The 24,582-nt window shown below is 43.2% G+C and overlaps 1 protein-coding gene across 1 annotated transcript in view; it reads left to right on the forward strand.

The window, feature by feature from the left end:
* LOC134468661 (alpha-1,6-mannosylglycoprotein 6-beta-N-acetylglucosaminyltransferase B) overlaps nt 1-7,228 on the forward strand; it is an 89,226-nt gene extending 81,998 nt beyond the window's left edge. The window contains exons 15-16 of the mRNA XM_063222558.1: nt 467-738; nt 5,432-7,228. Of these exons, the coding sequence (XP_063078628.1) occupies nt 467-738; nt 5,432-5,630 (471 nt within the window). The 3' untranslated portion in view covers nt 5,631-7,228. The remainder of the gene's footprint in view (nt 1-466; nt 739-5,431) is intronic.
* The last annotated feature ends 17,354 nt before the right edge of the window (nt 7,229-24,582 follow it).

The raw sequence follows: 24,582 nt of genomic DNA on the forward strand, positions 1-24,582 counted from the left end.
ATGTGTCTCCAGGCACCTAAGGTGAAACAATATATACGAGTCATCACACTAAAATGGGTTAAAGGAGCCTTTCTCGCCTTCATTTGACATACAGTAGGATAGCAAATATGACTGGAAACTGGTGGGAGAGACAGACAGAGGAGGAACATGAAGCAACCTTGGGCTAGAGTCGAACCCGGGTCCCTGGTGTAACAGTGTGGTTTCCTTGCCGTTTTATCCAAGGCCAAGTTAAACATTTCACAAGCAGTGAGCATTTTAGCATTGTCTAGACAAAGCTTTGTCTCCGAACATACACCCATGCACACATGCACAAACGAACGCATATACACATGCACACGTATGCGCACACACACACAGTGTAGAATCAGGATGGGTTGCAAAGACTCATTTAATTAACTCTACAAGGAAGGCTTACTGTATGTACAGTTTATACATTTGACTTCAATTTTATTATTCCCCATGTCAGGACTTCTGCCATCCAGATGTCCCGTTTCCCCCGGTGAACACCTCCAGGTCCTGGCCAGGCAACCCCCCCAGCCCCTTCACACTGCTGCCCAACAGCAGCACCCTGGTGTGGGCCCCCAACGTCACGGCACCCCCCTCTTGGCCTCCCCTGTCTGCCATGCAGCTGGTGCTGGCCCCTGAGGGCCTCTCCTGCGTCCACACGTGCCAGGAGGAGAAGCTGCTGTGTGAGCCGGCCTTCTTCCCCTACGTCAACAACCTCCAGGCCTTCACCACGTAAGACACCACTGAGGATGTGTTTGTGTGTGTGTGTGTGTGTGTGTGTGTGTGTGTGTGTGTGTGTGTGTGTGTGTGTGTGTGTGTGTGTGTGTGTGTGTGTGTGTGTGTGTGTGTGTGTGTGTGTGTGTGTGTGTGTGTGTGTGATTCTGTTTATGTGTGCAGGAAAAGGTGGACATCTTAATTGCAGAAGGTTAATGTCATGCTGCATATGCGTAACTAACTGATCATAATCCCCCAAATCAGAAATTCCCAACCAGGTAAATTATCTAATTTGGAAAATTGCCTGTTAGTAGCACAAACAAAACAAATAGATGACAGGACTTTTATTTACAAATCTATCTAAATGTTGTTTGATGTCCTCAGTGTGTGGGTCTTTTCCATGGAATCCAAAAGCAGTGTTTAAAAAGATTGTTTTGCCATTTGAGCATGTCGACTTTTGCACTTGAGAATGTACTCTCCTGGCTATATCACTCTCTAAGTTATAAAGCAAACTGACTAAACTCTCTGTCTCGGAAAAGGTTTGGGTTCAGCCAACAGAAGTGTCAACAGCTGTATATTGAGGAGTGATACTGTGTGCAATATGATGACACATGGTCATGTTGATGTGGGTAATTCACTTGAGTGTCATTGTGTTCAGAATGCACTCTCATCTCGCTCTCTTCTCTCCAACAGCAGGTTATACCAACCTTCTCTGTCTTCCTCCTTTACTCCATAGTTCTTATTAGACGGGGAGGAACGGTGGCCTACCATGCACCCCCCCCCACAACAAAACGCCACATGACTTTTTTTAATCTTCAAGATGTCCTGAATAAGAATTTGAGTGGTAACAGTCATATAACTCACTCCCACTATGATTTTTCACATCATATTGTATATGACCCCATGCATTCTAGTCCTATGTAGTGGTACACTGCCAAGGCCCCTAGAGCCATGATGCAGTTGGTTATAATAGCTTATGATATACCATATGAAAGCTTGGAGTCTGTAGTATACATATATTATGCTGTATTTGGTTTAACTTTTGCATAGCAACAGTTGCTAGGCAAAGCATCTTCCTTAGCAACCAGCATCAGTGATACGGCTCCTCTGCGATTACATTGTGTTGTGATGTCTGGATCTAGATGGCTTTTCCCAAGTGCCACATGACTTCTTTGAACCTCCAAGATGTCCCTAATAAGAATTTGAGTGGTAACAGTAATACAACTCATTCCTACTGTACATCATATTGTACATGACCCCAGTATGCTCTAGGTAATACGTTTTAGTCCTATGTCGTTATAAACTGTCAAGGCCTTAACAGCCATTTTGCAGTTGGTTATCATAGCTTGCCATATACCATATGTAAGCTTGGAGTGTGTAGTTTATGAATATTATATCATATTTTTGGTGTACCTATGACATTTGGAAAAATATACTTGGCTCAGTTATATGATGTGTGAGAGCTCTGTTTTTTTTTCAATTCTTTAAATGACTTACATATATCGGTATATAAAGACCTTATAAGCACTCCATCACTCAACCAATTAACCAATCACCAACCACCACTCGATCAATCAACCAATCACCAGCCATGTTCTGGTGTTCCACTACCTGGTGAAAGGTCAACCGAATTCTGCCATTCCTCCACCATCAGAGACCCTTACAGTATATGATGGAAATGCTTGCTTCTACAATATGATGGTAAATGGCCCTGGAAAATACATCAGAGTTATCAGCTAATAATACAGTAATGGAATGTGTATAATTGTGTGTAAATGTATAATTTTATTGTGCATCTTCTTTTAATTTAGAACATTCCAGACACATTTGCAGAGATCTCCTCATTTCTATTTGACAGCATAACTATGTCTGGATGTGGAGAAATCATTTTCAGCACAGACCAATACAGACCCAAGTCCATCAAGTCAATGGAAAGGAAACGCCGTGGCTGTGGAGAGAAGTAGGGGATGGAGCAACAAAACGTCCCACGGAGTGGAAACAGTTTTTAACGAATGAGGAAAACAAGGTGCAGTTTATCAGGCTTATATTAAAGCAATGGAGTGGTGATAAGTACGCTTCAAAACTGCAAGGCCACAAAGTCATTTTTATCTGTGAAGAATGTGCATACCTTCTTACATCAGGGGACGGTTTGACAACAAGAAAGACTGAAATTCCATTACTCAGGTCATCACAGGAAGACACCGACACAGGGATGTCCTTGGCAGCCAATATGCTGCAAATGAGCATTATACCAACGTACAGAAGATCAAGAGTCCTGACTCTGACCTATTCTTCATTTTGCTGCACTTTGCTGGAACCATGGGCATCAACATCCTACTTGACACCAAGATACGTAGAAAGTCCAGACTGATCAATGGCACACAAACTGCAGCAGAACTTGGCCAAGAAAAGTGCACAGCTGTACTTGGTCTCCATGGCTTCACTGGGAATGATGCGACAAGTGCATTCCGGGGCAAAGGTAAACTTCTTCCTCTAACGAAGATGTTCAAAGCCCCCCAGTTTGTTACCAACCTTGCCAAACTTGGTGAAACCTGGACAGTGACAGAAGCCCTTGATGATTGTGAAAAATTCACATGGGCCTTGTATGGCGGAAAGAAAGCTGAAAAGGTTGATGACATGCGATTGAACATCATTAACAAACTTTGCACCAAACACGGAAAGTCTATTCCTGGAATGTGGACATGGCTTTGCTACCACCATGCAGAAAAAAGCCTCACGCAGCATGTCCATAGGGTTCATTTTCAGGTTGGAAAAGAGCCAACATCAACAATCCATCCGTGGGTCAAGGACATGGGTGGTTAATGGCATAAAGTGGTCTACAGCCCCTGTGGTATGAAGGTGAGAGTCAGCCACAGAGGTTGGAGGACATCTGTGGTGAAGTCCACTGTGATGATAACAGTGAGAGTGAAGTTGAAAGTGATTGGTCAAGCACAGACAGTGACAGCAGCAGTGAATGAACTGTCTGCCTTGGACTAAACCTTTCCCCAAATGTTCAATAAACTTTGTTTATGATTCAACTTGTTTCCTTCTATTGTGGTGTTGTGCTCCAACTTGCACAGATGTGACAGTGACACATACAGTACTGCTCGCTATATTGTCAATATTTCCAGTAGTTAGTAATTAAACTATTATTATACTTTTACAAATTGTTAATGTATTTGCCTGTAAGGTCTTTATATATGTGTATGGTTGTATGGATGAGTCATTTAAAGGATCAGAAAAATGAAAACAACTCTCACACATCATATAACTGAACCAAGTATATTTTTCCAAATGGTACACCAAAAATATGATATAATATTCATAAACTACACACTTCAAGCTTACAGATATGGCAAGCTATGATAACCAACTGCAAAATGGCTGTTAAGGTATTGACAGTTTGCAACTACATAGGACTAAAACGTATGGCCTAGAGCATACTGGGGTCATGTACAATATGATGTACAGTTGGAAAGCATTACTGTTACCACTCAAATTCTTATTCGGGACATCTTGGAGGTTCAAAGAAGTCATGTGGCACTTGGGAAAAGCCATCTAGATCCAGACATCACAACACAATGTAATCGCAGAGGAACCGTATCACTGATGCTGGTTGCTAAGGAAGATGCTTTGCCTAGCAACTGTTGCTATACAAACGGTACACCAAATACAGCATAATATATGTATACTACAGACTCCAAGCTTTCATATGGTATATCATAAGCTATTATAACCAACTGCATCATGGCTCTAGAGGCCTTGGCAGTGTACCACTACATAGGACTAGAATGCATGGGGTCATATACAATATGATGTGAAAAATCATAGTGGGAGTGAGTTATATGACTGTTACCACTCAAATTCTTATTCAGGACATCTTGAAGATTAAAAAAAGGCGTTTTGTTGTGGGGGGGGGGTGCATGGTAGGCTACCGTTCCTCCCCGTCTATATTGTCCTCCTCCTTATCTCCTCTCTTGATCCTTTCTTTGTAATCTTCCTCTCAACTCCATCTGTCTTTTCCTTTTTAGCTGACCTTTTATTATTTAACTCACCTTCTCTTTTTCCCTCTTTCAATCTATTTTATCTATCTATCCCTCTCCTTGCCCCTTCCACCTCCTTCTCCCACCTCACTTTTCAAGTATACTTCACCCCCACATCCTCTCCAATGTTCTAATTTCCCTCCGCCCTCTTCTGCACTCTTCTCTTTCCCTCTAATCTATCCATCTCTCCTCTCCTCCCCTCTGCTCTACCACTTTCTCCTCCTCTCTCCTTGCCCCCTTCACTTCCCTATTTTTTATTCTCATCCTCTTCTGTCTTTGTTATCATCCACTTTGCCATCTGTCCCTCTCTCCTCTCCTCTCCTCTCCTCTCCTCTCCTCTCCTCTCCTCTCCTCTCCTCTCTCTCCTCTCCTCCTCCTCTCCTCTCCTCTCCTCTCCTCTCCTCTCCTCTCCTCTGCTCTCCTGTCCTCTCCTCTCCTCCCCTCTCCTCCCCTCCCCTCCCCTCCCCTCTCCTCTCTCCTCTCCCCTATCCTCTCCTCTCTCCTCTCCCCTCTCCTCTCCTCTCCTCTCCTCTCCTCTCCTGTCCTGTGCTCTGTTCTGCTCTCCTCTCCTCTCCTCTCCTCTGCTCTGCTCTGCTCTGCTCTGCTCTCCTCTCCTCTCCTCTCCTCTCCTCTCCTCTCCTCTCCTCTCCTCTCCTCTCCTCCTCCAGGCTGCAGGTGCAGTGTGAGGCTCTGGAGGTGGAGGTGAGCCACCTGTACCCGGCGGTGTCCGTGGAGGAGGCCGAGTGCTACCTGCAGAAGGAGCCTCTGCTGTTCAGCTGTGTGGGGGCCGGCCCCAAGCACCGCCGCCTCTGCCCCTGCCGCGACTTCATCCAGGGCCAACAGGCCCTCTGCAGGGACTGCCTATGAGGACCAGGCCACCTCTCAACACAAGCTGGGGAGAAACCCGCTGGTCCCGTGCCCACTGCACTGCACTGCAGGGCGGCCTCAGGGATGGTCAGCTCTGGGGCTACAGCAGGAACATCTGGCTGCAGCTGGTTCTGTGGAAAAGCTCCATGACTGGACATGTGACTCTCCACCTGTAGCTCTCACTGAAGTGACATGAGAGCTGTGTGGTTGTCTGGCTGGGCCAGTACACAAGAGTCAGTGTCAACATGAGGGAGCAGTGTGATCATCAGTGACATTTAGCAACAAGTGGTAGATGAAAGGGAGGAGGTTACAGTGGCACTTGGAGGATGAACTAGTCTGGGCCACAGAGTCTTCTCTAAGGTAGTGGTGTCACTTGGTGTCCTTGACTGATGTGGACGGTGATGTTCACAGGCTTCATTTGCATGAAAGTGTCAACATTTCCCTCCAGGCACACCAATGATGTAACCTGGTTCTCATGCACAAAGTCTAACGAAGATGCACGAAGCGCGAAGGGTCTGCGCGAGAGCCAGGCTACCAATGATGTGTCTCACATCTACAACAATGATGACTGTATTGTATGACGGGAGGAGTTTGAATATGCAGTTCATGAAGAGAAACAGAATCTCATCATGATTTTACTGTAGCTACTCATCTGTTGGACAAGGGCATAAAAAAACAATTTGCACCGGAAACCATCTAGAATTTTTACATGATGAGGAAAGTTATGAATTTATTGATTTCTTTGTTTTTATTTAGCCTATTTACTTATTCGATTGTTTATTTATTTATTTACAACACTTAATGCTCTGCTACACTGGCCACAGAGTCTGAAAAAGTGTCAGTATATTGTTTAAATTTAAAACCAGACTTAAACGAAGGTTTCAAATTCTTAAACCATCAAGAAAATGTCCCACTAGTTATAACCCATACAGTATAATGGAATTGGTCAATGTGGGGACTTCACTGTCCTATGAAATGGCTGTGTGAGTAAGAACGGTATATATGAGTATGAAAGTTCAGTGAATCAGGACAGAGTTGTTGTTAAAGGTGCACTGTGTAGAATGGTGGTCAGAGTAGGTATTGCAGCTATGCTGCTCATTGAAACAGAGCTGCCTATTGGCAAATTTGATATTTACATGAATATTTACTTAGTAATACAATAATACTTACTAGTAGGACCAAAGTACAGGAAGTGTTTCAGCTACAGATGTCGATTTATGGAAATTCAAAATTTTGGACAAGGAGAAGATCCCTTTTTCATGTATGAAGTGTTATTTTCCCAGTCATAATGAATACTTACTATTTGATGGTGGTGGGATGTATTCCTGAAAAAGTAACATTTGTGAATGGCAACATTAATTCTGGAGATAAACTGGTGAAAATAGCACACAGTGCACCTTTAAAGTCGTTAGAATGATCACTGTGAAAGCTCATTGTGAAACCGAAGGGAATGATTATGCGCATGCCATTTACGGATATTAATTTATCGCTTCACTTTTACCCTGTCACAGATATCATCAGATATTTGTATACGGGTTCAGCTGAGAATCCTTTTTTAATTTGTACGGAAAACGTATTAAATTATCTGTTATATCAGGCTTTTGTCTTAATCTTCATTTTTAATAAACACATTTTCTCTGTAGCATTTGAAGACATGCCTTGTTTTTAACACAGCCAGGAACCTTTGAATAAGCACAACCCTCAAGGTAAAGGTTTTTTTTTTTGCAACATCTGCTGTTCTGAGCTGGGGCTCTTATTTTACACCCAGTAGCAGGCTGCATTTCTGTCTCAGTCATGTTTTATCTTGGGTCTTTTGTCCTTCTTAAACTTCCTCCTGTCTGCTCTGCTCCAGCTATTTTTGTCTGGTCCTCCTTTTCGTCTCCCCTGAGCTAACGGCCCGCTCTGCCCCATGCGCTAGCAGCTCTGTCGGTCTGTCTCACCTCAAAGCCTGGCTGTAATTAGTGTCTGGAATGCCTGTCTGGATACTCCAGGGGGCCGCTCTCTCCGGCTCGCTTTTTTCTCTCACCGCTCTCTCCGTCTCTGTCCATCGCCCTCTCTCAAACTCTTTATCTCTTTGTCTCCCTGTCTCTGTCACTCTCTGTGAATCCCTCACTCTGTCTCTGTGTCTTGGTGCCATGTTTTCTGTCTGCCTGCCTGCCTGTCTGTCTTTCTGTCCGCATCTCTGTTTTTCTCTTTGGAGGAAGAAAGCGTCTGCAGAGCCTTCATGAGTCAGATTGAACTGAAACTGGACTACTTTATTCAAAGTAGCACCAGGGAGGTGTGCATGTTGAGAAGGATTTGTGTAAACACTGCTTGCATTTGTCCCTGCACAACCAGCCAGAAGGAGATTTTTGCCAGACAACCTCTGCTTAAAAACATTGCACTCTCAGTCATACTAAGCCCAATTGGATGCAGAGAGTTTGTTTCATGGTTTGTTTTTATACATTTCTGTTCTCCTCCCATTCAAACATAATCATTAGCCATCTTGAATTTGATGTGGGCATTTAGCAGATGGGGAGCAGAGGACATGAGGCAAGGGGTATTGTTGCGCTCTGGATGTTTAGAAAAATAAGCAGATGCGTGGACCCAAAAACTACAATTCAAGGAGGGAGCAGGTTCGCACACTGAATAAGACACTAAGGTCAAGCACAAGGAGTTTTTTTCTCTCTCTCAGAGCAGAGCAGACGTCTCAGATTTCTGTCATCAGTGAGCACAGAGAGCGCTGATGATGGCAGCAGCAGAGGACTAAAAAGTATGTTGAATTTCAGCACGAACCAGACTTTTGGGCTTGTCTACGAGATAAATTTTTAGGAACACAAACACGCAAGACAGAAATTCTACGTAGGGATTCTCGCGTAAAAAAGTAGAGCACTTTTAATGATCTGAAAATGTGCCAAGACATCTGTTGGGAAAACACAGTAGATTTGTTCAGAGGTGAAACTCAATCTGGTCTCTTGCATTTTTAATTTTGCGGAGAAGGAAGGAGTTTGCGAGACTGCTCAATTTGTGTGCTTTGCATAACTAGCACACAGACAGAGAGAAAGAGAGAGAGATACAGAGAGAGAGAGACAGAGACAGAGAAGCCATATGCCAGCTTGACCCCCAGTTTTTTTTAAACTGCCATATCTTGTGTGGTGCTTTATCTCTTCGAAACTTCAGCTTGAGCTGCTGAAGCAGAGATGATGAGTGGTACTGGGCTGGGCTGTTTGCTGCTCTTATCCCAGCAGGTGTCATGTTAGTCTCACTCTCCACAGAAGGAACAAAATATGGGAATATTGTTCCGATACATTAATGCACAGCCAAGACCTTCGTCTATGATTATATCATTTGGATTTGAGCTACTTTTTCTTCCTTTCAAAATGAAAGCTGTTTTTGCCAATGAAATGAAATGAAGTCCCTTTAAGAAGACTTTGGGCCCAGTCAAAGCTGTCATCTGCCCTGCTCCACAGCATCCCGTCATGAATGTGTGTGTGTGGGCGGGATACAAAGCAAGGCGAACCCCCTGCCAGGCAGAACATAGGATGCAAAAAAATTAAACGGAGCAGTCCAACCAGACCCGCTGCCTCACAGACATCAAACAGCCACTGAAGACACTGAGCCCTTCAAACGCCACCAGCTGACAGATAAACCCACCAACTGTAATCCCATGTGGGCCAGCAGCCATCTTGTCCACCTCAGAACACTTTGGTGAGCTCAAAGACTGGCCTCTTGCTGAGGAGGTCAGGGCAGGTTGAAACACCAGAAATGGGCAAAAGAGGGCATGGGTCCGATGGGATGTCTGAGAGTTCCAGTAATTATTAAGCATGGGGCACAGCGCAAACATGACATAAATGGTATGGTCAGGTGTACCACTTTTCACAGAGGCATCGTCATATTTTTGATGTAGGCTGTTTTTTACACATACCGTACATGTACGTCAGTATGCACATCTAACTCAAGGATGTCATGAATGATATTAAATCAATGCACTGACTGTCACGCCATATGTAGCTAATTGTCGATTAGATAGCCAACATGGTTTATTTAAGGATATGACTAATACTCCTCAAGAGGATTTACGACAAATAGTGCTACCTCCATTAATAATTGTTACATTTATGGCATTTGACAAACACAGAGATGGGAAAACGGTGAATGTGGACAAAATAAAGACCTTGTACAAGAATGTACATGATGGAAATGCAGAAGATGAAGTCGGAGTACACTTAACAAAGTAACTACAGTTGAGTGGCCTTACAGAGGTCACAGAGACTCAAGACCAAAGCACTGTCAGATCAAACTCCTTTGGGTTGCTTCTCACACAATCTCACATCTATGTATTAATTAGCTCTGTGCTTAAAGGCAGTGTGAGCGGTGAACCCCAGTGGATCCAAGTCTTTATCCCCATAGCCCTGATTACAGTGTACCCAACCCAGCATTGTGCATTTGCATGTTGTGCCAATTGCAGTTAGCCAAATCCCCCTAAAGACTGTCTTATCACAACCCCACCACCACCACACTCTGCACACATACTGCACATGCGCAGACACACGCACACACTAACACATGCATGCACGGACAGACATGCATGCATACACACACTCTAGGGGCTTACATAGCCTTGACCTGATGCAAACACTCCCCACTACCGCCACCCAAATCAGAGATACTAAAACTGTGGCTCACTAGTGAATACACCCCACCCCCCTCATCTTTTACCCCACCGACTCTTCCTGAATTGCCTGGACGTGTGAGGAGGCATGATTGACAGTCCATGCTGTGGGGGTAGGAAAGACTCCCTCAGTCCCTCAGACAAGCAGGCAGTGCTCATATCCTTCCTTCCTCTGATCTGCGTTCCACTCCAAGGGAAGCACCAGTGAGCAGTGAGCATGCCCAGCAAGTTCACCCTTCAGAGGCATCATCAGCATAGAGACTACTCCAGCCACAGGGGACGGATGGATGGATGATGCAGAGACATGGAGTGGAGTGAGTGGGCGTACAGCTGTCTTTCTCTCTTCTGAGGATAACTGCCGTTTCCTCGATATATTCAGTTGGCATTACAGAACCCCTGAAAGATTATGTTTTTTAAGCGTGCGTGTCTCTCTGTGTGTGTGTGTGTGTGTGTGTGTGTGTGTGTGTGTGTGTGTGTGTGTGTGTGTGTGTGTGTGTGTGTGTGTGTGTGTGTGTGTGTGTGTGTGTGTGTGTGTGTTACGAAAATCTACCATGGTTTACTATGGTTTTACCATGGTTCTACCATGGTATGTCATCTTAACGCTGAGTACTCTGAACCAACCATAATTTTACAATGGCTTATTTCATTATTTTGTTTGGTAACCATGTAAACTGTTCTTGACTATGGTGTAACCATGGTTAAACTATAGTATAGGCCTACTATAAACCATCATTAAACCATAGTCACAAACCTTGGTTTTCGTGGTAAGATCAGAGAACCATGTGTCTAGAAATGCTGGGATGTTTAAACAAACACTTCAAACCCTAAACTAGAGGAGGGAAATCAAGGAATCGACCAACAAAACAGCCCTCTTTCAAAAAGCCCTCAATTGGTGCTCTGGTCGATGGAGGCCAATCAATGTTGGCAACAAATAGATTGCAGGCACTCCATCAGACACAGTTGAAGTTCCTTGCTCCTCTCACACCAGTCTCAGCTCTGAGTGGCTCATGTGGCTTCAGTGGCATCACTCCTCCCAAAAGTGTGGAGGGTACAGGAATTGGTAAATTGGTAAAGGGCATTGGTACAGCAGGTAAGGGTCAACAATCTGAAGGTCCCTGGTGTATTTGATAAGACCCTGTGCCAAAACCAAAAAGAAGCTCTTGGTGATTTGGACACTGCCTTGCCATAGCTTTCCACCATCTTCCACTACTTGTGAATGTGAACGGATGAATGTGAGACACCACTGTGAAGCACATTTAGTCCTCTTCTGACTAAAAAGGTGCTATATTTTGTCATCCATTTCCCAAAGAAAGTGGATGAGCAGTCTTTCACAGAGGCCCCCCTACAGTACAGAGACGTAGGCACGGGTGTAACCAGGCAAATATAATAATGCTCCCATCTCATTTACAGGATTGATTAACCTTTGAATGTCCGACATGGCGTCTCACATTAATAGCTCACTGAACCATTTAGTGATTGGGATAAATACAATACGTGAGGTGGTGATATTGATTGTATTCTGTCAACTCTCAACAATGGTTGCCTGACTTCTGGTCTGGCATTTTGTTAATTAAATTCTTTGAACCCCGGGTGATCTCTTTGACCTACACATATTTGTCCGTGTCTCCTTCAAAAATTTATGTAGGCCCTACAACATGTCTGCTTCCAACTCAATGAATCATTTGACCAAAGGATACATGATGGACAGACACATGGCTAGGCAAGGTGTGTATCGGTAGATGAGCTTGTTTTTAAGCCTTAAAGGGATGGTAGAATTCAACACCATGTACATCTTGTTGCTGAGTATAGGCAACCAAGCATGTCCATTGGACCATGACAAAGTCTCACCACCACCACCACCTTCCTCTACATGCATATTTGTTTACTAGAAATGGCTGTGGTGAAGTGGCCAGCTCTGAGCAAAGCTGAGAAACTGTGTCATGGGGGAGCGTACTTATATTCCGTGAGTCCTTTGTTCCCTGGGTCCTATGTTCCCCTGTCTTAGTATGGGAACGGGGAACATAGGACCCTTTTTCTAAAAAAGGGTTCTATGTTCCCCGCATTGTATGTTTCCAAGTTTTCAAATTGTGTCCTTCCCAAAACCATCCCTAAACCTAACCTGTCAAAAATGCAATGTTTCGGAGTTTTCAATTTGTGCCCTGACCAAAACTATTCCTAAACCTAACCTGTCAGAGGTGCAACATCAACCTGCGCTTTGCCATGCGTCAGCAGTCTTCTTAGAAGCAGCGGGGAACATAGAACCCTTTTTTGAAAAAAGGGTCCTAAGTTCCCCTCGTTGTATGTTTCCGAGTTTTCAAATCTATTCAAATCCATCCCTAAACCTAACCTGTCGTAATGCAATGTTTCTGAGTTTTCAATTTGTGCCCTGACCAAAACTATCCCTACACCTAACCTGTCACAGTTGCAACAGCAACCTGCACATTGTCATGTGGCAGCAGTCTACTTTGAAGCAGTGGGGGGGAACATAGGACCCGGGGAACATAGGGATGACCCCTGTCATGGGATGTCTAGCCTCTTTAGATACATCATCATAATCCAGTACAGTTGCATTGAAGTTGCCAAGAGAGAAATTTAACCTAAATGGACCATTTAATTCTCAGTCTTTTTTATTCTATTTGACTTGGAAAACTAAGAAAACACTGAGCGATACTGTATGCACATTGGTGGATAATGCATGGAAACACTGTAAATAGTATGTGAAAATCAAAAAGAGTGGACTGTTCCTTTAAAAAGTCAGGTTGGGTTGAGGGTGGGGGGACATGTTCTCCTTCTTTGTGTTTATAATACAGTACATATTTTTATGGGTAACACTTTATAATAAGTACCCCTTTTTAAGCACAAGTTAAGCCCTAGTTAAGCCTTATTTTAACATTAGTTAACCCTTAGTGAATCACGAGTTAGTCATTATGTAAGTATTATTTCTCATGACTTAATCATTAACTACTACCGTTAGTAAATGGTTTGTGTGTGCTGATGTAACTGTTCGCTAAGCAAAGTTAAGCCTTAGTAAAGCCTTACTTGAACATTAGTTAACCCTTAGTGAATCACGAGTTAGTCATTATGTATTTCTTGGCAATTATTACATACTGTTAATTAATGATTTGTTTATGGTGATTGAACGTTCTGCTAACCATTAGTAAACCGCCATTAAAATGTCAGATAACCCTCCTTTATTTATGAAAAAACATTATCTCTTTGTTGTCTCCTACTACCTAACCATTAACAAGTACTATTAGGCATGTATGGTAATGGTTTGTAAACTCTTGCTTTAGCATCAGTGAAATCTTAATTAACCCTTTTGTAATGGTTAGTGTGTGATGACTGGTAACATGGCAAACAGTAAGTTGAGGCTCATGTGACTGCCCCTCATGGATGTTTCTGGACATTAACAAATGACTTGTTAAGCATGGCTTATGAATTATCAAGGATGTATACCCATTACTTAAGTATATCTGGGGAACTGTTCTAAAGTGAAAACCTGTTATGGCTTTACAACACATCAAAAAATGACTTGTTAAGCATTTCTTAAGCATTATCAAGGATTTATAACCCATTACTTCAGTATATCTGGGGAACTGTTCTAAAGTGAAAACCTGTTAAGGCTTTACAACAAATTAACAAATCATTTGTTAAGCATTGCTTATAGATTATCAAGGAGTTACAACTCATTGCTTGAGGCGATGGTAGCTCAGGTGGTAGAGGAGCCGTTCAGCAACCCAAAGATTACAGGTTCGAGCCCTGCTCGGCCTGTCTCCATCGTTGTGTACTTGAGCAAGATACTGAACCCAAGTTTCTTCTGGTGGCAGGTTCAAAGATTGCAGCTTCGAGCCCTGTTCGAGCCCCCATCTGAGCTACCACTGCCTCAAGCAATAAGTTGTAACTTCTTGATAATCCATAAGCAATGCTCAACGAGTCATTTGTTAATGTGTCGTAAAGCTGTAACAGGTTTTCACTTTAGAACAGTTCCCCGGATATACTTAAGGAATGGGTTACACATCCTTGATAATGCATAAGCAATGCTTAACAAGTCATTTGTTAATGTCCAGAGTTTACAAACATTACCATACATGCCTAATAGTACTTGTTAATGGTTAGGTGGTAGGAGACAACAAAGAGATAATGTGTTTTTCATAAATAAAGGAGGGTTATCTGACATTTTAATGATGGTTTATTAATGCTTAGCAGAAAGTTCAATCACCATAAATGAATCATTAATTAACAGTATGTATTAATTACCAAGAAATACATAATGACTAAATCGTGATTCACTAAGGGTTAACTAATGTTAAAATAAGGCTTGACTAAGGCTTAACTTTGCTTAGCAAACAGTTACATCAGCACACGCAAACCATTTACTAACGGTAGAAGTTAATGATTAAGAAATGAGAAATAATACTTACATAATGACTAACTCGTGATTCACTAAGGGTTAACTAATGTTAAAGATAAGGCTTAGCTAAGGGTTAACTTATGCTTAAAAAGGGGTACTTCTTATAAAGTGTTACCTTTTTATGTTTTTTTTTATCTTATCACTTTTAACAAAAAGAAATTGAAAAAAAAAAAACATGATTATATAATAATACCAATTAGAATGCTAACTTGGTACCAATTAAAGCAATTATGCTGTGCAGTTAATGAAGTGACATTTTACAAATGGCATGGCTGTGTGTACAGTATGTGGCTCCTCGTAAAGTCTTATCTTTTTCATTAGTGTACTGATAATTATTATTGTCCCCAGGGTAGACCACGCTCTTGAGAAAGGTAATAACAGCCCTGTCATTTATTTCTTCTGTCTGTGCTTCTAGCAGGCAATTTTCATAATTAGCCAATTTACCTGGCTGAGGATTTCCGCTAATTATGATCAGTTGCTGCTTAAAAAACACATATGCAACGTGACATTAACTTTCTGAACTCAAGAAGTCCATCTTTTCCTGCACAACAGAATCTCTCTCTCTCTCTCTCTCTCTCTCTCTCTCTCTCTCTCTCTCTCTCTCTCTCTCTCTCTCTCTCTCTCTCTCTCTCTAGTACAGTAACTTTAGAACAGCATGTTTATTTCAGGTGCATAACCTTCAGCCTAGGAATCAATATCAGTTCGAGTTCTGTCCATCTTAGCAGTATCAGCAGCAGCAGTAGCAATATCAGCAGCAGTAGTAGCAGTAGTATCAGCAGCTGTAGCAGTAGTATACTGACATCTAAGTCTGCTGCTCAGTGAAAGTGTTTGGCTGCAAGCTAGCGCTCACCCCACTCTCTCTCTCTCTCACTCACCCAACCCCAGGGGCTGGCACCACTCTGCACATCACCGCACATCACCGCCCCTCACCAGGTTGGCCTCTATGCTGAACTCAGTTGACTCATACAGCACCGAATACAGAACACAGCACCGATAAATAATGCACTGACCCACATCATATGTGTGAGAACATACCCATGGGTGTGTGTGTGTGTGTGTGTGTGTGTGTGTGTGTGTGTGTGTGTGTGTGTGTGTGTGTGTGTGTGTGCGCGCGCGCGTGCGTGCATGCGTGCGTGCGTGCGTGCGTGTTTTCATCTCCATTCTGCAGTCCAGCCAGACCAACCCCCAGCAGTGGACATACCCCAGACTGCCAAGTATCACTACTATCAACTTCTAATTGCAGTCATAGCCACACACCAGTACACCCTTGTCCACCTGAAGAAACACGCACACACACATACACACACATACACACACACACACACACACACATAAATGCGTGCACATACAGTATGCAAACATGAATGCGCACGCATGCACACGCGCACATACATACCCACACACATGCCCCCCCCCCCCCCCCAACTCCCCCCCCCCCACACACACACACACACATTATGCTGGAGGTGGTCCAAAATGATACTTTTATATCACCAACTTTTTCTTAAGATTGTCCCTGCTGAACACACACACACACACACACACACACACACACACACACACACACACACACACACACACACACACACACACACACACACACACACACACACACACACACACACACACACACACACAGACAGACAGATAGACACCGACAGAAAAGCATGCACACAGAGACACACACCTACACCCACACAAATTCCCTGCTTTATCTTCAGCTTTCTTCCTTTCCCCACCTCTTATGCCCTCAGTAAACATGTGCGTGCTGTCCACCCTGTTCATATTATTAAGCTTGTCTGCATTAACCAAGTGTATTAGTGCAACTGCTCCCACAAAATCATTTGCACTACCGTGTGATTGCCCTCAATTCCAAATCAGTAAAGAGCTGATCAGATCAATTCACTGGCAAATGGACTGAGAGTACAAAACATCCACTTCATCATCCATTGGCACACTCCTCTCTGGCTTCTGGAGTGGGCTATACTAATTCAGAGAATGGAGAAATAAAAAGCCCTGGCTCCACGTCCACGGCTGATTCCTTCACCCTTCATTGGGTTTCTAACTCCAAGTCTTTTGCTCTCATTGACTTGTTTTCAAGTCGTGTCTGATCAAATGAAAAATGTACTGAATAATAAGTGTCAAATTTGCTGTGGGCGGCCTATTTGCTGTGGGCTAAGTTGTTCCTATTTGCATGGGTTAAATTGTGTGTGATTATTTGTGTGAGAGGGTCTGCATGGTCAATGAGATTGATGCGGCTGCACTTCTGTCGGAGGAGTCTCTATTTATTCTAAGTGGAAGCTGCCTGCTGGTGCTACCGTGTGGTAGGGTGAGGGTGTAAGGTGCAGGGTGATATGGAGGCTCTGTGAGCACAGTGGCTTTTAAATTGATAAATGATGACTTTTGGAATTTATTTTCTTTCTTATTAGTTTATTTCATCAGAGTCAAATGAAGTGTATCCAGCACCTCATCAGCTATTCTGCTGCATGCTCTGCCCTGGGCGCCGTTTCCTGTAATGGGGCTGGCTCACACACGCAGAGACTCATACTTAAAGACAGACACACGCACACGTGCACACACACACACATGCACGCACACACAAACACACACACACACACACACACACACACACACACACACACACACACACACACACACACACACACACACACACACACACACACACACACACACACACACACACACACACATACACACACACACACAGCAGCAGCAGCAGGAGCAGCAGCAGCAGCGATGAGATTAAGTCTTTATCAGTTGTTATGTTGCCAGAGGAATTCATTTGTGTTGATGTTCTTCACATTATGCTGGAGAGGCAAGCAACTCAAAGGACGCATTTGCCCTCGAAACTGCTATTTGCAACCTGTCTGTCAACTTAACCTTTCATATTATGCGCCTTTCATCTTTTTGATATTTCTTTTCCCCTTACGTATCCTACGGGAAGCAATCTCAGTTGGTCTTTACTTCTTGACATCTGACATCCAGGCAACAACATAAACGCCCACCAAAAGCAGGGCGAATTGTTCTGCTCAAATCATTTTATGGATCCAATAGATTTCTTTAATGTAAAAGCAAAAAAACAAAAAACAAAGGCAGCATATTTATTTTCTCTCTCTCCTGAACTACTTTTGCCAAACTTCTCACCATTAAAAAATGCCCATGGAAAAAGCCATGGGGTCTGTGTACTTTTTCGTTCATTCATTATTCTATTTTGGAAGTCGCACGAGAAATCAAAAAGGACTCATTTGTGATGTTTTACGCTTGAAAATCACTTGTAAAATTGAATCCTCGCCATGTTTTGATATCTGTTATGTACTGAAAATGAAACACTGAATCGTGGAAAAAAGAAAAAAGCAATGAGGAAAAATGCCCTTCGAATTGCGGCTTTGGTTTATTTAGGACTCAGAATTTGGGTGACCAGGAAGTAATCCAGCCTGGAAGTATAGGCTGTGGTTCAGCTTTGCTTGCAATGTTTATTTGGGCACATTCCAACTTTGCCAGCAATTGCTACACTATTCCGAAACGTTGCTACACTGCAAGGACGTTGCTGCTCTGTGATGAGTGTGCGAAGAATATTTAGAGTTCTAGTGGCTCTCACAACCTCGTGAGATGGATGCATAGGACCTGTGTGAAGTTGGCACCGAAGCACAAACGATTCCAACCATTTTTGAGTCATTTGGATGCTAATGGGGTGCTGAGTGACCTAAGGTCACCAACCTCTTAAAATGTAAATATCTTAAACAATGAAAACATTCTGATTCCTAATAATCTTTCCTCCCCTGATGAACTAGTCACTCTGTATAACAATGGCCTTCACAATGTCCTAAATTGTCTTGCTCCTGTTAAAACTCGGTCTGTCACCTTTTCTCAAACTGCCCCCTGGTACACCCCTCAACTCCGGACCTTGAAATCCAAAGGCAGACAACTTGAGCGCCTGTTCAAGAAAACTGGTCTCACTGCTCATAAAGAAATGTACCAAGCCCACATATCACTCTACAAGGACTGCATCTCTCAAACTAAATCTGATTACTACTCCACCTTAATCTATGCCAACGAAGGCAACTCCAAAACCCTGTTCTCTGTGCTTAACAACATCCTTAAACCACCTGACTCTCTCCCTGCTCATATGTACTCCGTTGAGACTTGCAACTCATTACTGGACTTTTTTAATGAAAAAATCCATAAAATCCACCAACATCTTATCTGCAACCCCTCTCTTCCCTCCCCCACTGATCTCTTCCCCTTCCACCAGTTATTTTCTAGTTTTCATCTCCCGGACTCCTCTGAAATATCTGACCTCATCTCCAAATCCACGCCCTCCACCTGTCAGCTTGATCCCCTCCCCACAACCCTTGTCAAATCCTGCCTCCCCTCTCTCCTCCCCTTCATTTCTGCCATCATCCACTCCTCACTCTCTACTGGTACTGTACCCTCTCTGTTCAAAGTTGCTGCTGTCACTCCTATACTCAAAAAACCGGGCTCTGATCCCTCTGACTACAACAATCTCCGCGCAATCTCCAACCTTCCATTCATCTCCAAAGTTCTAGAAAAAATTGTAGCCTCTCAACTCCATTCCCATCTAACTCTTAACTCCCTCTACGAGCACTTCCAGTCTGGTTTTCGCCCCCGACATAGCACTGAAACCGCCCTAGTTAAAATCACTAATGACCTGCTCATGGCTGCTGACTCTGGACTACTCTCTATTGTCATTCTCCTTGACCTCAGTGCAGCCTTTGACACCATCTCTCATTCTATCCTTCTCCACAGACTCTCCTCAATTGGCATAGTAACACACCCCTTGACTGGTTCCACTCCTATCTCTCTGGTCGTTCTCAATTTATTCAAATGAAGTCTTTTAAATCTAAGCCCTCCCCTGTCACCTCTGGTGTCCCTCAAGGTTCTGTTCTGGGGCCCCTCCTCTTCATCACCTACCTCCTTCCCCTTGGTAATATCTTCCGCAAATTCAAAATTAATTTCCATTGCTATGCTGATGTCACCCAGCTCTATTTATCTGGCAAACCCTCTGACACTCTCCCTCCCCCCTCCCTCACCACCTGTCTCTCTGAAATCAAATCCTGGTTCACCTCCAATTTTTTGAAACTCAATTCTAACAAAACTGAAGTCCTACTTGTAGGCACCAAATCCACCTTATCCAAATCAGAGAGTTTTTCCTTCTCAATTGTCTCCCCTCCCCTCAAGTTAAGAGTCTGGGCGTCTTGCTTGATGGCTCTCTATCCTTCCTCTCCCACATTAACAACATCACACGGTCTGCTTATTTCCACCTACGCAACATTAACCGTCTCCGCCCCTCTCTCACTTCCCATTCTACCTCCATTCTTGTACACAGTCTTGTCACCTCCCGCATTGATTACTGTAATTCTCTCCTCTTTGGTCTCCCTCAAAAATCTCTCCACAAGCTCCAACTGGTCCAGAACTCAGCTGCCCGCATCATTACAAAAACCCCTTCCTGTCACCATATTACCCCTGCACTGCAACATCTCCACTGGCTCCCTGTCAAATATAGAATTCATTTTAAAATACTTCTCCACACCTTCAAGGCTATCCACAATCTTGCCCCCCCTTATCTATCTAATCTTATTCACATTGCTGTTCCTTCCCGCCCCCTCCGTTCCTCTTCCTCCATTCTCCTCTCTGTCCCCTCTGCCCGTCTTAATTCCATGGGGAATAGAGCTTTTAGCTGCTCTGCTCCTCAGCTGTGGAATGCCCTTCCCCCTGACATCCGCAATACTGACTCTCTCCCCCTTTTCAAATCCAGGCTAAAAACCCATCTTTTTCAAATAGCCTATTCTTTATGATTCTTAAACTCTGTTTTATTTTATTTTATTTTATTTTCATATTTAAAAAAAAAAATGTATTCATTTATTTATTTTTGTTTAAAATTCTGTGTATGTGTCTTGTTTTATTTTGTTTCTGTCTGTACAGTGTCCTTGAGAGTTTTGAAAGGCGCTTTCAAATAAAATGCATTATTATTATTATTATTATTATTATTAAAGAGGGTGGTTTGTGCACAAACGCTCATTTTGCCTGCACAATCGTGCACAAACGATGCACAATCGAATCAAAATGCTTTTAATCAGATTTTCAACTTATGGGGTGCCAATTTCACAGAGGTATGCATTGGCTATAGATGGGCACATGCACGCGGCACCAAAATATATTGCACAGGGAGCCCTATGTGAGGAGTAGAAGATCAATTTACTGTTTATGTGCTGCAATTTAACGTATAAACCAATTCAACATTTGCAACTTTGATGTGATTATTTATGCCTATCCTTCGCACTGATTGCATTTGCATGCCCTAATAAAAGATGTGTATTTGCGGTTCATGCATCACGCATAAACCTTCAAACATTTCCCCTTCCTCAACCAAGATTTGCAGATGCTGTTATTTGTTCAGACATCTTTTAGCATTTTATGAAAATACATGCAAGAAAGCAGTGAGGTGTAACGGAGGCTAACTAGCACAGAGTTGGCGTGGAACGTTGGTAAACCTCCCTCCGATAGCTTCATACAGTCTCGTGCCGTTGGGCCGAGAGACTAGTCTCTTGGCCCAGCGGTATCGTACTGTGTCTCCCATTGCCGGACCGTTGTAGTTGACGAGATTGCACGTTCGATCCCCGAGGGGGGTGAACAGGTGCAAGATGAGCTCCGTCACAGTGGTGCCGTGACCCGGATGGGAGTGAGGTTTAAGGGGGAGAGTGTAACGGAGGCTAACTAGCACAGAGTTGGCGTGGAACGTTGGTAAACCTCTCACCGATAGCTTCATACAGTCTCGTGCCGTTGGGCCGAGAGACTAGTCTCTTGGCCCAGCGGTATCGTACTGTGTCTCCCATTGCCAGACCATTGTAGTTGACGAGATCGCACGTTCGATCCCCGAGGGGGGTGAACAGGTGCAAGATGAGCTCCGTCACAGAGGGACAGCTGCTCAACGGCGCCGTTGACGGGAACGTTGACATCTGGTGATCAACAACCTTCACCGTTTTCCCAGGTCATCTCTGGCTTGTAGTTGTAGTCTAACTGGAAGCACCCAATATGATGCCACTAATGCCCCAATTATACCATAGTGAAATGTGTGTTAAGCGTGCATAGCCTACATAAACAGTGGTATTTTTCTAAGCGCTCGGCAAAAGCGTGCGCGCCAGCTCTCCAAACTCGCGCTCCAGCGCTTCCAACTTGAGAGCGAAAAAATAGAGGCCCACTGAACTTTGTTGTTGGCTATTCTTCACGTCCGTTCACAGAGATAAATGTTTAACCTGCTGGATTTCTAATAAGCAAATGGTGCCAAAATAATAATGCAAGGCATAACACATCTTACAATAACCATGCCTGTCGCATTACACCACTGCTTTGGACTATTTGTTCCCTAAGGTGTAAATGTAGCCTACAATAAGCTATGAGGGCTATCGATTTTAATAACCTTAAGATTGATGAAATTATGTCCATAATGTTGCTCATTCCAAGACGGGCGTTCTGCACGCTTACTTAAAGCACCAAAGGTGCAACTGATATCATTACTAGTGCTGCACCACACATTGTCCACAAGATGGCGCTCTAAGGCCACAAATGGTGCGTTAGTGAAGCTTTGCAAGATGCATGGACAAGATTTACAACATACACTTTCTAGCAGTTTCAATGAGCAGCATCGTTGCACTACCTACTCTGGCCACCATCCTACAGTGCACCCTGTAAAAGAATAAGAAAAATAAGAAAAGTTGAAAAAGTTGAATAATGTTTTAAAAAGTATTCACTCATTAAATAGAATGGCGTAAAATAAGTAAATAAATAAATGAATACATATGGCTCCCCTACTCAGACCTGCTGAACAGCTGCTGGAGTTTTAGGGTACATTTATATTGTGGACTTCTGTGGAGCCTATGCTCTTTTTCATGCAATGTCAGCCTTATTGCTCTCATTTGCAGAACTTATAAACCGGCCACATCGGCAACATTTATAGGCTATGCAAAGCTGTTCAAAAATAGTAATCATGAAAGGGATCATCTAATCTGAAGTAGCACCAGTGTCATACTACAGAGAGCAGGGCCCCTTTCTTTCTTGCTTTATTTATTTTTGTGCTTATTTATTTCATTTCTCCGAATAGAATTGTTCAATTAATGTCATTGTATAGGCCTAAGTCAAATTGATAGCTTTTGTGAACAATGGTTTTTGTTGTATTTTGTTGTGTATATTATAAGTTGAAAATAGGCCTACAAAATCTATGTTTGATACTGTTAGTTATGTAGGCCTATTTTGTTTCTTATTTGTAACATTTTAGTGCTGGGTATTTTGTATTGTAGGGTATTTGAAAATACATTTAACTGTATATTTGCTTAGGCCTACTAGGTTAGGCTACTGTTAAGTCAATTCTAAGTAGGCTAGCCTAAGTAGTTGGCTTTAGTCTCACTGTGAAATTTAACCGGAAGAAAACATGGGCAAAAGAATGGGTGGTGATTTGGTGAAAACCGCGAACTGATTAGTAGAAGTTAATTAGACCTAATGAAGGCATGAGTCGGTTGATCACCGTCAGCTGTGTCGTGTCAGCTGATTTGGTTTGCGCGGCAAACTGGAGTGCAGGTTTATAATTAGGCTTTCTAGAATGGTTTGGCCGTTTGGGAGACTACGGAGCTAGAACATACTTTATTGTGCTTGCCTGTGAACCAAGCCAAGACGACTTATTGTACAAACGTGATTTCTGAAACGAGGCAGCCGGTAAGCGCTTGTTTTTATTCATTTCGGAATGTTTAGCGCGATGGGCCAGAGATTGTAGCCTATCTCAGGAGATCGACTATCTCTGTATGGCTCTGACTTGCGTTCTGCTCCATTGATGATAACTACCGCGGTGGGATCTGCTCCTACAATCTCATAAATCACGAGGGCTTGTGGTTATTCAATCTCGTTCGTCGTCTAACATAGCAAAGTTTATTTTTGAATTATTGTAGACATGGTTGCACATTTCCTGCATGTTTGCACATGAGCATTTTTGCACATTTCTGTATAACTCATTTCTTTTTTTTTTGTCTGTCTGCATGTTTCCCTCCAGGTTTTTCACCTAAGGAAAAGACACAACTCAACCAAATCAAAAAGAAATCCTTTCTAGTGGAACAGTGCCTTAAACCTCCACCAGAAGTCTCCGTCCTTTTTACAAGTTGGAGAAAATGCACAGAGGCCAACTCAAACAAAAATAAAACTATTATAATAAATAATAATAGCCTAAAATACAAAATAAGGCTATTCAGGACATCCATACCACTGAAATCAATGAAAGGGACAAGACTGAGGAATCCTGTGTCTGTGTGTAGTCTTTCAAGTGTGGTTAAACCCAGTGCTGATCTGCACTTGACAGTGGAAAACCAAAGCACCATTGGAAACCAACGACTGCCAGTGCATACTGGCTGCACCAGTGAGCCGTCTGCCAGCGGACCACCGCTGACCAGTGAGGCAACTGACCAGTGGACAACCTTCTGCTGCCAGTGACTAAGATGCAGACACCACTCACACCAAAACACAACAAAGAGAAAACGCTTCACATAGGGGTCTGGAGGATAAAGCTTGAAGAAGAAAACAGGAAAAAAGGTTCAGCCTCCCACTTTGCTTCATCTCCCCTGTTGACATTCAGGAGCCTATAGCCACTCTTTATGTCCATGCAACTGTCCCGATCAGCCGTCTCAGACTGCTGAAGCACCTTTTGTCCATTAGCTCTTGGACTGCTGCTATTGTGGGTGGGGGAGTTCTGAACTTGGACTCTGTGTTGTCCTTGACTGCAGTTTGGTGTTGTGCCTTCAGCTGACTTCGGGTGAGTACTACAGTGAATGCTTTCTTTGGCATTTCTAGTGACATTGTATCCTGCTTGT

Source organism: Engraulis encrasicolus, chromosome 2 (genome assembly GCF_034702125.1).
Source record: "Engraulis encrasicolus isolate BLACKSEA-1 chromosome 2, IST_EnEncr_1.0, whole genome shotgun sequence".
Lineage (NCBI taxonomy): Eukaryota > Metazoa > Chordata > Actinopteri > Clupeiformes > Engraulidae > Engraulis > Engraulis encrasicolus.